Below are 15,249 nucleotides of genomic sequence, written 5' to 3'. Positions count from 1 at the left end.
CCTGGGGAGATGGGAAGAGGTATCTGGTGATTGAGAGAGGCACACTCTGTCAAACTGAGACGTGAACAATTTAACATGGTTTGCTTTAAAAATCAGCCAAAACAATCCCCAGAATCAATTCCCTGCAAACCATATAGGCTAATCTTTTACGTCTAGCATTACCAAATGAAAAATGCAGTTTCCTCATGGACATGTTATGAAGTCTGCTGTGCTCACAAAACCATCCTGTGTCCCTGAGAGTGCAGAGGCTCTTGGAGTACCAGCAGTCAAAGGCCAGCAGGCAAAGGAAGATAATTAATAGTATTAATATAAACTAGTGAATTTAACATTTGAACTACTTTCAAGAGCTGCACATATAGAAAATTATTCAAGTGTTTCTGACAAATCAGAAATGGATATTCAACACAGGCAATGAGGGGAGGAAACACAATCTCATTTAGGACAATAAAATATGGAACAGTTGTAAAATGTCAGTTTAGACAGCTTTTTAAAAATATGCAGATGCCCTGAACAAGTGTGCAAATCTAAATTTCATAAATATTTATTTTAAGGCCAACAGTCAGGCGAAGGTGAACATGTGAACATCGGAGACTGTGGAGTAGACTGTAGTACACAAGTTTTAACTCCTCTGTTCATTATCAAGCTCAATCATGTCAGACTGTGCACACAAGAAACTGAACATTGTTGAAGATCATAAATGCATTATTTGTAATTTGAGGCTCATGATTATGTATGTTTCATATAATACAAACAGCATAAACCAGAATCGGCCAAATCATTGAAAAATATATGCCTTTCTTTTTTAGCTACAGTAAGTGCCAGTACGCAACCCAAAGAGGAAAAAAAGCACTAGAGGCAGGGGCATGAATAGTCTTATAGTATCTTTAAAATGTGGAAATGATTACAGAATCCTCTGTACCTTTGTTCTGTTTATATACAGAACTACATATAATGAGCAGGAACAATATCTATAATTAGTAAAGGATGCCTTTGTGTTTCTACAAGGAATTCAGCAACAAGGAAAAAAAATAAACACAAAACATATCAAAATGTCACTTTTACAACATTTTCTTTGTTCACAATAAAATAGACAGAAAAACAAGGCACTCTGCAGTAAAATCTGCTTCTGATCAGGACAGGAAAATCAAAGGTCGAATGTCAAAGACACAAGATTAAGGGTCAAAGACTGTTTGCAATGAGTAAGCATCACATTCCAGAATATCTGTTACAGGGAAGCAGCTTTGAGCTGTAAAATTCCCCCTCGCAAGTGGGGAAGGATAAATAAAAGAATAAGTGAATGAAATATAAAACATTCGCCCAACCCCTGCTTTGGCTTCACATAGCCTATGCGAGTCAAAGTTCATGAGAACCACCAGTTGCTTGTCCTCCTTTCTATATATGGAAATCAGCCATACAAGGAATCTTAGAAATAACTTAACTAAATAACTAAAAATAATTCTCAAATTCATGGGCAGATATACCAAATAGAAAAAATCTTTTTTTTCCATCTAAGGGTGTTTAAGAGCTTTACTTGTCTAAAAGCTTACTTTAGCACACAGCAATAATGAAAAAGCCTGGAAAAGCCCTGGCCATGTTCTTAGCCAATCATTTCATCACACATCATCTCTGTATTTTTAATTGAATGATAAAACATCTGTAATAATATTATGAGCTAAAATCACAAATTGTGAAAAAATACATATCTTTAACATAACGTATCTTTATTTATCATTAATATATTATAATGGTACATCAGTAATGATAAATCATTATATCATTCTACATATTAGTGTTCTTCCAGGCAAAGATTGTCTTTGTTTAAAATCAGATAAAAGCCCCCCCCCCGTGTTTACTAGAGGTACATGGATGCTGCAGTGAAAAATCTAGTTAAGAGTACATATTGTGTTGTTTGTCTCCTCAGACTGTAAATCAATGACTGGCATTACGATATCATCACACTGCAGTTGTCGATTTCCCTCTAGAAGAGAGCACTTGCCGGAATCTTCTTTTCAGGTCCTGCATGTTGGGACTCTTTGGCCGGACAAGGTGCAATCCTCCCCTCCTCTTCTCTCCGTTCACCCCTCCCAGTGCCCGGCTCACCTCCTGACACAAGTGCAGGAATGCTGCCTGCACACCGTCATGATTCTCCCTGGCTGAAGCTTCAAAATAGTGTCCTCCAAGCTCAGCTGCCAGTGCCTGGCCCTCATCTGTAGGTACCTGGCGAGCCCTCAGAAGGTCACTCTTGTTGCCTACGAGGATTATAGGGATGTTGCCGCTCGGGTGGATGCGGCGCACATGCTCATAGAGTGGCTGAATGGTCCGGTAGCTATGCATGTCCGTGATGGAAAAGACCAGCACATAGCCGTCTGCCCAGTAGATGGAGCGGTTAATCTGTTCCTGGCAGTACAGACCCTCTGCATCATCCTGTAAAAGAAATACAGAAAGGACAATAAAATAAGTGAAAATAAAAGTATGAGAGCGACTAATGATAGGCTGCAGCAGGCGAGAAAAAAGATTGCATTTTGGAGGAACATTTTGTTTTAATGATTGCACAAGTTTGTGTATCCATGACTGTTTTTCTTTCAACATCGCATTTGTGCTTCAACACAGCAAGCTGAAAAAAGCCTAAAGTGTGCCAAGAAAAGCAAACCAAACTGAGTGTACTGCTAGAAACTGCTGTCCAAGATCAGGGGTGACACGTCCTGCAGCACTGGGCCTGTTTGTGGCCTTGTACTGATAAATATTGAAAAATGAGCCGTTTTAACTGAGGAATAACCATTAAAATGTGAGTCTGGTCCAGGAAACTGTGATTGGAGCTGAAAAACACTCTCTCCCCCTTTTCCCTATAATGACTCTAACTAAGAACACCCTCTTTATCTCCACTCCCGCCTTCTTTGCCTGCAGGCAAAAATGTTTGAACTAAAATTACCCTCAGGGTTTGTCAGAAGCCTGCTGAGGTCCCGGAGGTAAAGACTGCCTGACCTACATGACACCCAGATAAGATACAGAGCAAGACAGGAAACAGACATTGAGGATGCACTGAATTACCTGCAGTGAGACACAAGGAGTGTCCTGCACTTGTAGTGAAACCTGCTCTCCTTCAAGATTGATCTTTCTTGAATACAAGGCCCCTAGACAAAGGAATAACCAGGTTTTCGTTGTTATGGTTACTTGGTTTATGATTCACAAGTTAGAAAATGTTTGAATGTTGTAGGGGTATTACCTGTGTTGGCTTCATAATCACCGATAAACCTCTTGGTCAGAAATCGTACTATTAAGGCTGCAAAGTTTAACAAAACAAACACATTTTTTTTTGGATTTACAAGAAAAAAAAGTATATATATACACTGAATATATTTTTCCCATATGCATGAAACTAAACATTTGTGTGTCGCCCTCTGGAGGACAACTTCTCCTCAAACCTGCCTGATATTCACAAACTTTCACATTCAACTTTTTTGTTGATACTTTGTGCTGTCTTGTATACACGGATTTTCTCCTACACTATACACAAATGATGATAAGAGATGATGATGATGTATATTAAATCCTTCACGTGCTGCACACTGATACTGGATTGCAGCACAAATAGCTGTAGCTTCTTTTAAATGTTTCACATATAAAAAACAAACAAACAAAAAAACAGATTATTATTTACTTTATTATTACCTGTTTTCCCGACGTTGCTAGCTCCAAGAACGACTATTTTCACATTTTTATTAGGCACACAGTCCAGGCCTGGGTACTCCGGTATTGGGACTAGCAGAAAGTTGCCAGAACCGGTGCTCATTGTTCTCGGCTGCTCGGGGAGACGCATTTAGAAACCTGGCGACTTCATCCGAGTGCCTGCGAATTGATGTCAGAACTTTGACTTATCCAAGCAACCCTCTCCCAATACTCCAGTCTTGTTCTCATAATGTGAGGCAGTGAATGACTGAGCCCACACCAAGCAATAATCTTGACAAACCCTCTGAATGAGAAACAGTCCAGGCGTAAATCCGCACACTCGCTCGCGCTTGCTCGCTGTTTCTCATGCACTCTTCATGTCAGTATTAATCCGTATAGCAATGGAACTGGATCTTGTGATCATACGCAGAAAGTGTGTACCCTTAGTGTAGCTGTGTGTGTGTGTGTGTGTGTGGATTCCGCTGCATATAAAGCCGCTCCAAGAGAGAACAGAGCAGAAAGAGCCAAGGGGCGGATGACACCATGACAAAGCGCACCGCGCTGAAACACTGCGCTCTGACGCATCCGGAACTCACCAACATCCGGACTGGACTCAAGTGAAAGGAAAAGAAAAAGCTCTTTTTTTCTTTTTCTTTTTTCTTCATTTGGCATGTTAATATGTTGCTCAGATCTTATAATATACATCTATGCGTTAGAAATAACATTAAAAAAAACAACAACTAATAAACATCGTAAAAAACACCTTCAAATTGATGAGTTTACATTTTATTGACTTTTTCTTGACGAAGCAGAAATTGTACTGTGCAAACACCCTGAGAAAAACGAGCACTTACATAAAGCTTGTAAAATTTAAAGAGTAATAAAAAAAGAGGAGCGAAAAGGAGAAAAACAGTGAAAACAAGTAGAGGAAAGTGGGTTTATCACAGTATCACCAAAACAGCTCTCATAGGGTTACAGGAATCTGACATATAGTTTTATTATTTGGTATTTAAGCAAGGCCATGATTAAACTTCTGTTTATGGATTAAAAATTTGCAAAGTAAAAAAAAATGTTAAGTAAAAATTAAGTAAAAAAAAAGTTATTAAAAAGATATTTGTGCAACTTAAAGGATTGGGATAAATGACTCTAGAAATTAAAACAACATGTTACTATTACATCATTTTTGTTATTGTTATTGTTGTTATTATTTATTTATTTATTTATTTTGCATATGCGTTTTATTTCTGTTTGTTTCCATTAATTAATTGTCTGATTTTTAACGTAATGATGTATCTATAGCCTCTGTATGAGAATCGTCACTGGCTTCCTTCTCACAGCAGACACTCTCACTGAGCGAGTGCGCACGCGTCAAGTTGCGCATGCGCCCTGCACACCGGACAGGGACGCAGGTCTTGCAGTGACAGACGGTGCTCCTCGTTCCGTGTCCAGCTGCTGGACAGGCTAAAGCTTTTTACCGAAAATCCAGCCTTTTGTGGCTGTCACGGTTTTACAGCTGGATTTGGTCCAGTATGGCGGCAGACGGATGGAAATACTGATGACAGTCCGAAAGATCGCCTCGATATGTACGATGGTGGGTTGTTATTTTTTTCTGAGCTTTGCTATGTAGCCGTTAGCCTGCTACTGTTGTGTGTGTGTGTGTGTGTGTGTGTGTGTGTGTGTGTGTGTGTGTGTGTGTGTGTGTGTGAGAGAGAGAGAGAGAGAGAGAGAGAGAGAGAGAGAGAGTGAGTGTAGTGTGTGTTTGTGTGTGAGAGTGTAGAGTGCGGTGCCTGTATGTGTGTGTGAGAGAGTGAGAGAGAGAGAGAGAGAGAGAGAGAGAGAGAGAGAGAGAGTGTGGTGTGTGTTTGTGTGTCTGTGTGTGAGAGTGTAGAGTGTGGTGTCTGTATGTGTGTGTGAGAGTGGAGAGTGTGGTGTCTGTCTGTCTGTGCGTGTGTGTGTGTGTGTGTGTGTGTGTGTGTGAGAGAGAGAGAGAGAGAGAGAGAGAGAGAGAGAGAGAGAGAGAGTGTAGTGTGTGTTTGTGTGTCTGTGTGTGAGAGTGTAGAGTGCGGTGTGTGTGTGTGTGTGTGTGTGTGTGTGTGTGTGTGTGTGTGAGAGAGAGAGAGAGAGAGAGAGAGAGAGAGAGAGAGAGAGTGTGTGTAGAGTGTGGTGTGTGTTTGTGTGTCTGTGTGTGAGAGTGTAGAGTGTGGTGTCTGTATGTGTGTGTGTGTGTGTGTGTGTGTGTGAGAGTGGAGAGTGTGGTGTCTGTCTGTCTGTGCGTGAGAGAGAGAGAGAGAGAGAGTGTAGCGTGTGGTGTTTGTGTGTCTGTGTGTGAGAGTTTAGATTGTGGTGTCTGTATGTATGTGTGTGTGTGAGAGAGAGAGAGAGAGAGAGAGAGAGAGAGAGAGTGGTGTGGTGTGGTGTGGTGTGGTGTGGTGTGGTGTGGTGTGGTGTGGTGTGGTGTGGTGTGTGTCCTCCCTCCACTGCGTGTAGCCGGTGTTTGGGTTCAGCTAACTGCACAAGAAGGTAAACAGCTAGCAGGCAGAGAAACCGTGTCATCCTAGCACACGATATCTCCTCAAAGTTTGCCCAGCAGTCGAGGTCTCGTCATTTAGCGCTCTTTAGATGTAATTAAGTTGAAGATAATTTATCTTGTTTTAATCATTCAGCTATTTGGAGCCTTAAATAAGTATAAAAAAAAATTTAGCGAGTTGTTTTCTCAAGCTAAAAGCTAGCGCAGTACAGCTAGCATCTGAGCCGTGCAGGGCGTCTCCATGGCAATATTTAATCTGTGCTTACCTAAAAAACAAACAAACAAACCAAAATATGCAGTACGAGTAAACACTTTTCGGAGTACACGAGTGTTTTATTTGTTATGTTTTAAAGCTTGATTGACTTTTGCTGTGTCTCTGAGTTTTGTCCTGACTTCATGTCGACACACAAAACTTCATGTCGACAATCTGCACTGTAACACAAAGCAGTCAGTTTCTACGCTGTGGTGTGATTTAATTTAATTGAAGTTAAATGGCTAACGTTAATCGTCACTGCTAGCATCAGTTCGCATGGCAGAAGTGCTAATTCAGTGTGAGTCATCTTCCTCCATCCCTCTTGTTGTTGTTGTGTTTGTGAATATATACAGCAGTGTCCTGTTTGTCCCTTCATTTAAACGGTTCTTTTCACTTTTCACTCTGTAAGTTTAGTTACATATAACGTGATCTTTGTGTGTGTGTGTGTGTGTGTGTGTGTGTGTGTGTGTGTGTGTGTGTGTGTGTGCTGTCTGTCCTAACAGCCAAGGTCATACATTCTTAGAAATAAAACTACCAAGTCATCATTTTCCCAGTGTCACTGGGGTGGAGTAGTGTAAGTAATTTAAAAGGCTTTTTGAATCTAAAAGCTAATTTAACATACTGCTCGTGCTCCTTCCCGGGACAAAGGATAAATACTGAAGGTAGACAAGACGTACGTTAGATGGTAATACCTACTAAACAAGTAAAAGTACAATTTGGTTCCTTTAATCCTGCGAGTGTATTGACAACTCTGATTTGTGGGCTTCATTTACTCTCATAATTAGGGATGAACTGATTAGACAGTGAATCTTGCCACTTGTCTGAACCTGAAACACTGCTCTGGTTTTAGATCTTTTCTGTTTGGGTAACTAAACGTGTTTAGTGCCTTAAATGTATATTAAGTTCAAGACGTCTGTTTTTCAGTAGTGATTCAGTATATTATTTTATTTATTATTATTTATTATTTTAATTATTATTATTTTACACTTTATTGGTATAAAGTGACAATATTAAGAATTCAGAATGGTGCATTATTATAACAAACTAATCTCTTTTACCATCTGCACAAACTGTGTTCCTGACCCAAGGGTGAGACTCCACACAGTGTCACCCAGGTCCTTTTAACACACTCAGGCTATATTTAAGCTTTGTGCTGTACTTTAGATGTCCAGGGTTATTATTTCCTTTTAGACATAAAGAGCAGTGCTGGGCTCCCTGCAGGTGCTTTGTTAGTACAAAACACGCGTTTCCGAGTGCATGGGCATCCTGTTAATGTCGACGCTTCCTCCAACAGGATGTTTCTGTTCAATTTTAACAGGACAGATTTTCTTCTGGTAGTAACTTATGACAGTGAGTGTAAGAGACTGAGATAATAACCCTTGTGGATTTATCTTTTCAGGGCGCCAATGCCTCAGCTTTGGAGAAGGAGATTGGACCAGAACAGTTCCCCGTAAATGAACACTACTTTGGTCTAGTTAATGTAAGTTACCTCTGTATTTGTGACACTGAGTAAGTTAACCATAAAGCTTTGCTAAGTATATCACTGACATTTGCAAATCTGGTGTGGACTATATTAGTCACTTCTGCTTTAAAAAAAACACCTGTTCTTATCAGCAACCCTATCCGATTAAATTGTTGTTAAAGTCTCCTGCTTTAAAATTAACATCAGAGTATACATAAGATTGACTTTACAAGTCTTTAGATGCAGCTCACAAGCTTCTATCGGACTCAGTATTTTAAATTAATCTTTTTTGGTTTTTCTTCTCTCTTCCCGTGGGTCTTTTTTTGCAGTTTGGCAACACCTGCTACTGTAACTCAGTGCTGCAGGCTCTGTATTTCTGTCGTCCATTCCGGGAGAAAGTGCTGGCCTACAAGGTGCAACCTCGGCGTAAAGAGAGCCTGCTCACCTGCCTGGCTGATCTTTTCAACAGCATCGCTACTCAGAAGAAAAAAGTGGGAGTCATCCCTCCTAAGAAGTTCATCTCACGCCTGAGGAAGGAAAACGGTACCACAAAAATGTTCTTATGAGTGACATTTCTGAATAGACCATGTGTTCAGCCCTCAACACGAAGCCACTGCAGTGCAAGGGTGAAGCCACTAAGAACAAACCAATTGATTTAAAGTTAATCCAATCTGCTTTTTCACTGAGGAGTCTGTTTGAGGTTGTCTTGAGCATGACTTCAGCAGCGACTGGATTAATCACAGTGACGTCTTTATTTTATTTAGCCATGATGCAAGCATTAGGTTCATTATGGAAGAAATCAACAGGGTTTCTTTTTCCTGTCTTATCAGCTGTTTGGTTAATTATATTGTTTCTTCTGCTATTATTTATGTATCTGACAGAGAGGCTCAGTTAGGTGGCTCATCGTTAATGACAGAAGGAAAAATCCACACCGTGATTAAATTAAACTGAGTCAATAGACAGCAGCGCTGAAGTACTGAAATGACTCAGTGCTCAGTTTGGTTGGCTATTATTAGCCATGCTCTGAAATCATGGTTTGTGCTGTTGAGTTTTAACAAATTAAGCTGCAGTCTGAGAGATCAAACAATGCAGTGTTATCTTTCTGACATAAAAAGAAATCAACTAACCACTAATCACTAAAGTGATATTTCACTTGATTAACTTGAACCTTGAGCACAATTTCAGTAATGTGAATAATGGAGAAAAAATATGTTGTTTTATTTTTTAACCTGGATACCCGATTAAACATTTCATTACGTGGGTTTGTTGGCACATCATATGATTGTCACATCACATTTCTCTCACACATTACTGCGTTCAAATTAACACGTCACTCTTCTGTATGTATGTTTCCCGTGTCAGAGTTGTTTGACAACTACATGCAACAAGATGCTCACGAGTTTCTCAACTACCTGCTCAACACCATCGCCGACCTGCTGCAGGAGGAGAAGAGCCAAGAGCGGCAGCAGAACGGCAAGGTGGTTCAAAATGGAGGAGGTGGAAGTGGGAGCAATACTGGAGAGGCAGAATCGGCCGAGAAGAATCAACAGACGTGGGTGCATGAGATCTTCCAGGGCACACTGACCAACGAGACGCGCTGCCTCAACTGTGAAGCGGTGAGCTGAAGAGAACAAGCTGTCTAACAGAGATCTGTCTACTTCCTGCTCCTGGGCTAGTTTACATTTTGGGAGTGGAATTGTTTCCTTGACACTTCTATGTATATTTCTTTATATATTAGCCATCGTTTGTCCTTTTATAATGCACCTAAGGTAGCCCTCACTTCCTGTGGAAGTCCTAAAGAGGATGGAATAGATGAGGCTTAAAATGTTTAGTTATCTAGAGGACACGAGTCATCCATGCTTATACAGTAAATATTTTAATCCATATTTGTATTTCATCTTACACCTAGATCCTAATGATGACTAAAGTCAATGTTTGATGACAATTCAGACAAATCTGTTCATGAATAGAAATCTGAAATGTTAAGAATGGTTCCTTTCCTTGTCACCCCCCCAGGTTAGCAGTAAAGACGAGGATTTTTTGGATCTCTCTGTGGATGTGGAGCAGAACACATCCATCACACACTGTCTCAGGTAAATCCATACCTAGGTAGGGGGTTAAAGATATATCTGCTTACGAGTAACAGAGTTTCATTTCTTCATTCACAAAACACTTTAATGCTATTAACAGCATTCTCTGGTAGCTAGCTAATGTTAACTGCTAACAAATGTAGTGGGTAAAAAAATAGAAATATTTATAATACAAATTTCCTTGCATAGGAATCAATTGTACTGCAATATGATAATTCTTATAGTTTAAAGGATGACCTAAGCTCTGAATCTGGCACATGAACGCATACCTCAGGTATGCATAGCCTTCTAAAGTGATATGGCAAGAAGAATAATACTATATATTCATGTCATATGTGTGTGTGTGTGTGTGTGTATATTTGACTATGTTGTACATTATTATTGCTTTTATTATAAATTTTGTAAAAATGAAATGAAATCAAAATGTTTTGGTTCTAATGTTGACTTTGTTAGCAGTTTTTCCACATTGTGTTTCCAGAAGTTAAGATGACATAATTGCAGTATTAATTTTCCCACATTATCCTGCCTTGTACTGTCTTGGCTCATGACTGTCACTGCGTTGCCATGAGAGAGCCGTCATTGTTCCGTGGGTGTAAAGCAGTCGTCATTATTAATCTAACAGCTGTGAAATGTCTCCCTTTTGCAGGGGCTTCAGTAACACAGAGACATTATGCAGCGAATACAAGTACTACTGTGAGCAGTGTCGGAGTAAGCAGGAGGCACAGAAACGGTACTTTTTGATCTGTATACAGATACAGTCTTTAATAGGCTTCTAAACTCAGCAGTAGCACTGTAGATGCTGGACACAGTAACTGTAGAAATCCCATCAGGCTTGCGTGTGTTGTGTCTCAGCATTCAGATATAAGCCACCTTAAGAAGAAGAGCTCACTTTTCACTTTTCTGTTTTTTCACCTTTCCGTTTCCACTTCAGGATGCGTGTGAAGAAATTACCCATGATCCTCGCTCTGCACCTAAAGCGCTTTAAGTATATGGACCAGCTGCATCGCTATACCAAACTGTCCTACCGTGTGGTCTTCCCTCTGGAGCTGAGGCTCTTCAATACCTCCGGTGACGCCACAAACCCCGACCGTCTCTATGACCTTGTGGCTGTGGTGGTGCACTGTGGGAGGTAGGTGTTTATTTAAGACCAATAGAACACCCATCACCGCCATTAATAACAGTGTGCTTGGTAGAGTTATGGCTTTGCTCGTACAAGCTAACTGCTTTTTATTTCCTTGTTCTGTTTCAGTGGGCCAAATCGTGGTCATTACATCACTATAGTGAAAAGTCATGGTTTCTGGTTGCTGTTTGATGATGATATTGTAGAGGTAAGACTGAATACATGCTGATCTGTTTATAGTAGTCTATTTTCTACTTGTACGTTTTTTTTGTGACCTGAAATTTTTTCTGTAAACCGGAAAAATTTGTTCTGATGTGCGTGCGTAGCTAGAATGCAGTTAAAAGTTTAAACAGCAGGCGAAAAATAAGTAAATAAAAATAATAGCGTGTCATGCCTAGCACTGGTCTGGGCTACTGTGTCTTTCAGTCAACTTTCAGTCTGGTCCCGTGTTGTTTGTAGTTTGTTGTTTGTAGGGTGCTGAAATGTCTCTCTTCTTTTCGTTCTTATTGGCACAAAAGTGTGTATCACATGCAGTAAAAAGCAATCATTATGCAGGTGAAGGGCTTTAGAGACACACCATCTGTTATTTGTATGCTTGTGATTACTCTGCAATTGTTTAGTCTCATGATTTAGCAAAACCACATCATTACGGTAGACCAAAGTGTAGACGTAGACAGGATTTCCTACGGAAAACGATGCTGCATGTGCATCTTGGAAGGAATGTCAGGGCTAGACTGCAGGTTGAGCCTGAAGGACAGCTCTATGAACTCTTGGTATCAAACACAAGCAGAAGTACAGGAGTGGCATGCTGTGTATGCAGGAGGTAAAAATATTGAGGGTGACGAGTCATACGGCTGCTCAGCGCTCATCTTAATGGATTAGTGAGGCTCCAGAGTGCATTAGAAGAAGAAGACCGATTAGCATTTTTTTCTCCCCACTGTGGGGCATCTTTCCAACAGACAGAGCTGGATGTGAATTTTCCACAGTGTACACTGCCGCCAGTCTGCTGGGATTCCTTTCAGATCCGCTTTATTTCCCTGAGGCTAAGCTCATACTGCTGGTAGACCTCAGTCTGCCCGTTTTCCACTCTTTTACTTCTTTTCATTCCTGCTTGTTTGTGCTTCTATTTTGTTGTGAAACTTTTAGCTCTTGACATAAAACGGTTTGAAAGGCTGTTCACAGCAACGTTTATGTCTTTCTTGTTGTGTTTAGAAAATAGATGCCCAGGCGATAGAAGAGTTCTACGGGCTGACGTCTGACATTTCCAAAAACTCGGAGTCAGGCTACATTCTCTTTTACCAGTCCAGAGACTGAGCTGATGGCAGCGTGCGAATGGGACCGCTTTGGCTTTATGAAAGTCGGGCTGAGGCAGAAGGTGGGGCTTGGGCAACGGAAGTCCCCACTTCAGACCCTCTCAGACGAGCCTCGAGTCATCCAGATGAGCCTTTGCTCTGGAGCAGCCAGCAAACAGAAGGCAGGAGCAGTTGATTCCAGAGCGATGTGAGTGGCACAGTCATCTCCATACAGGCATAATGAAAGTCTGGAGGTTTTCAGTCATCGGTCATCCCACAGACACACACACGCCATCAGTCAGCACAGAAAATAAATAACTCTTGATGGCATATGGAAAAGGTTATGGTATATGTAAAACCAGTGACATGGAATTCTGATGGTTTGGCATTCATTTTTCTGCATGACACTTTGCTTTATGCTTTGTCACGGAGGTGTGTACTGTAAAAGCTAACGCTGTTTTGGCACAGAGAAGTTTATGATAAAAGTAATTACCTGTAAACATTTTGGTCGGAGACTCACTCTCTTTCACTAGACCTTCATCAGCTGTAAAAACGCACCACACTCTGTGCCCACTAGGTATCCGGCTATGTAGAGTCAAGAGATCATATTATATGTTGCAATAATATGATGCGCCTCAGCTGTAGCTCGGTGACCTGGTTTGGCTGGTTTAGAGTTGTATTATTTTACCGTTTTTTTTGTTTTTTTTTCTCTTTGAACTGACATAAGCAATCATTTACTAGATGCTATTTGGGGGGAAAAATGCCTGCGGGTTGCCAGCACTGTGGAGCAGAGAGGATGTTGGGTACGGGCGCAGTGCAGCTTCTGTGGTTTAGTAATAAGATTGTTTGGAGTTTAGTGTTTGGGTTCGAGCCATTTACTTTCAGACCAGCGAATGCAGTGTTTTGAATGTCACACAGTGCACACTTGGTGGAACACACACACTACGGCAGTGTGCGCTTTGTAGAATAGAACAGAAAACTTGGATTTAATAAAGGCACACTTGGGTACAAGGGCATCACTTGATTATTTTTTGCTATTGTAGAAAGTTCTGTGTTGACGATTCAGTTGAACGAGAGACTTTTTGTTTCACAAGAGATCCAGACCTCACATTTAAAGACCTGGATAATTCATGACTTTAAATGAGTAGCTAGAATCTCACACACATTATCTCCAAGCGCTTTTGTTTCCTTCTCTTTGTACTCTGTAAATGTTTAACTGGATATTTGTGGAGAAAGGAAGTGGAGCAAAGAACTGCGGGTCTTTTTTCTTTTTTGGTTGGTTGTTGGTGCGACCAGACACGTTTCCCAGAGCGGCCCAACTAAATTTGCTGAAAATGCAAAAGTGAAGAGTTATGGGTTGCCAGAGGAGCTAAATTCCCCTCAATCATTCCTGTCTGGATTTCACAAACTCACTGAAGTGCAAAGAACAGCATAGGCATGTGACAGTATGAGCTGTTTTTAAATGCTCCTGTGCATTTGCAGTAATCCCAGTCTGAGATCACTGGAGCAGAGATACGTTTGGTAAATATAACCCCTGATTGTTGTGGAGGCTTATTTTTCTCTTTCCTTTCCAGCTTTGCTAGTAAACATGTCCAATCACGGACATTAAGTGGGTGTGAGAAGTGAGTGTTGTCCCATTCTGCTGGTTCCCAGCTGATTAATAGGCTCCGTGAGCCGACCTGTGGCTTATAAACACGTCCACAGGAACATGCACATGCCAGATATTTTTTTTTAAATGGTGGTAATCTTCCACTGAATGAGAGGCACAAATGCCCTTATAACAACCTTGTAGCTTAACAGCATGTTTTCATTTACTTCAGCAGCCCATTGTTTTGTTCATCCAGACTCCTCACCTACACGTTTGCACCGAGATTTGGCCTCCAGGAGAATTTCTATCAACACGCGTGTTTCTCAAATGCTTCTCATTTCTTCTTATCTGTAAGGGTTTTAAACTGCTGCTGACAAATTTCCACAAATCATATAGAAATCTGTATTCCAGCTCTTATAATGCTCGTATAACATGTTATAATTGGGTAATAAGTACAGGAATGTTGATGCCACACTTTAAAGGAATATCCCAGTGTTTTTCAAAGCTGGTGTATATCACGTGTGTGAGATTGCGGTGGAGAGGATTTCTGACATGCTTCTCCGGACTGAGAAATAAAAACCAGACCTGTATAATGATTTCTACTGGAAGTCCAAGGGAAGAAGTTCTTATCTGTAGTAAATGTACATGTGCTCCATATCGTGGAAGACTGGGCTGAAAAACACTGCGATTGGCGCGTGATGTAAGGTGAAATGTCATCTTTATACCTTTTTATACTTCTTTTATAGCAGCCTTAATTGAGCTGTTAACATTAAACCCACAGTAAACGGATACAATACTTAAAGTAAACAGAGTAACGGAAAGATGTCTGAAAGTTGTTGTTTTTTTGTCAATTTCATAAGTTATATCAAGTTCTAGGTTTATATTTTCTTCTATATGTTTTGTTAATTAATTCTTTCATACGAAATGCAACTGGCGATGACTGATTAAAAATGTCTGACTCTTTTAAGCTGCAACCCACTGATCAAAGTGAATGAATGTTGATTATTTTGCATTTAAAGCCAGTTTGCAGACATCAGTGTAACGCAGCACCGAAGTCCGCTGAGTCATGTGATCACCCACCTCCCCAAACCACTGCCCGTCAATGTTGCACTTTCGACAATATACAGATTGTAAAAGGAGATGTGAAGTGTATGGAGTAAATAAAAAAAGATGCTGTTGGTTCTCAATAAAAGCAACAAAAAAAATCTACTGCCCTGAAGTGCGAGTGTTGTATTAAAGAAAAGTTTGAGT

General features: G+C 40.5%; 2 protein-coding genes across 3 annotated transcripts; one reads left to right on the top strand and one right to left on the bottom strand.

Annotated features, from left to right (window-relative positions):
• Window positions 1-868: 868 nt before the first annotated feature.
• rasl11a (RAS-like, family 11, member A) lies at window positions 869-4,252 on the bottom strand. Its single transcript, XM_027165039.2, has 4 exons — window positions 3,670-4,252; window positions 3,224-3,280; window positions 3,049-3,131; window positions 869-2,424 (listed from the first exon to the last, which is right to left on the bottom strand). The coding sequence occupies exons 1-4, from the start codon at window positions 3,815-3,817 to the stop codon at window positions 1,954-1,956; spliced, it is 759 nt and encodes a 252-aa protein (XP_027020840.1). The 5' UTR covers window positions 3,818-4,252; the 3' UTR covers window positions 869-1,953.
• A 737-nt stretch (window positions 4,253-4,989) lies between these two features.
• On the top strand, window positions 4,990-15,207 carry usp12b (ubiquitin specific peptidase 12b). 2 transcript variants are annotated; one of them, XM_027165026.2, is made up of 9 exons: window positions 4,990-5,257; window positions 7,846-7,926; window positions 8,238-8,451; window positions 9,271-9,524; window positions 9,925-10,001; window positions 10,645-10,728; window positions 10,930-11,127; window positions 11,248-11,326; window positions 12,331-15,207. In XM_027165026.2, the coding sequence occupies exons 1-9, from the start codon at window positions 5,210-5,212 to the stop codon at window positions 12,430-12,432; spliced, it is 1,137 nt and encodes a 378-aa protein (XP_027020827.2). In that variant the 5' UTR covers window positions 4,990-5,209; the 3' UTR covers window positions 12,433-15,207. The 2 variants fall into 2 exon arrangements, with proteins under 2 accessions (XP_027020827.2, XP_047674012.1); XM_047818056.1 differs by lacking the exon at window positions 4,990-5,257 and adding an exon at window positions 6,069-6,186.
• Window positions 15,208-15,249: the final 42 nt, after the last annotated feature.

This window comes from Tachysurus fulvidraco, chromosome 1 (genome assembly GCF_022655615.1).
Source record: "Tachysurus fulvidraco isolate hzauxx_2018 chromosome 1, HZAU_PFXX_2.0, whole genome shotgun sequence".
NCBI lineage: Eukaryota > Metazoa > Chordata > Actinopteri > Siluriformes > Bagridae > Tachysurus > Tachysurus fulvidraco.
This window is presented reverse-complemented; position numbering and strand designations above follow the sequence as displayed.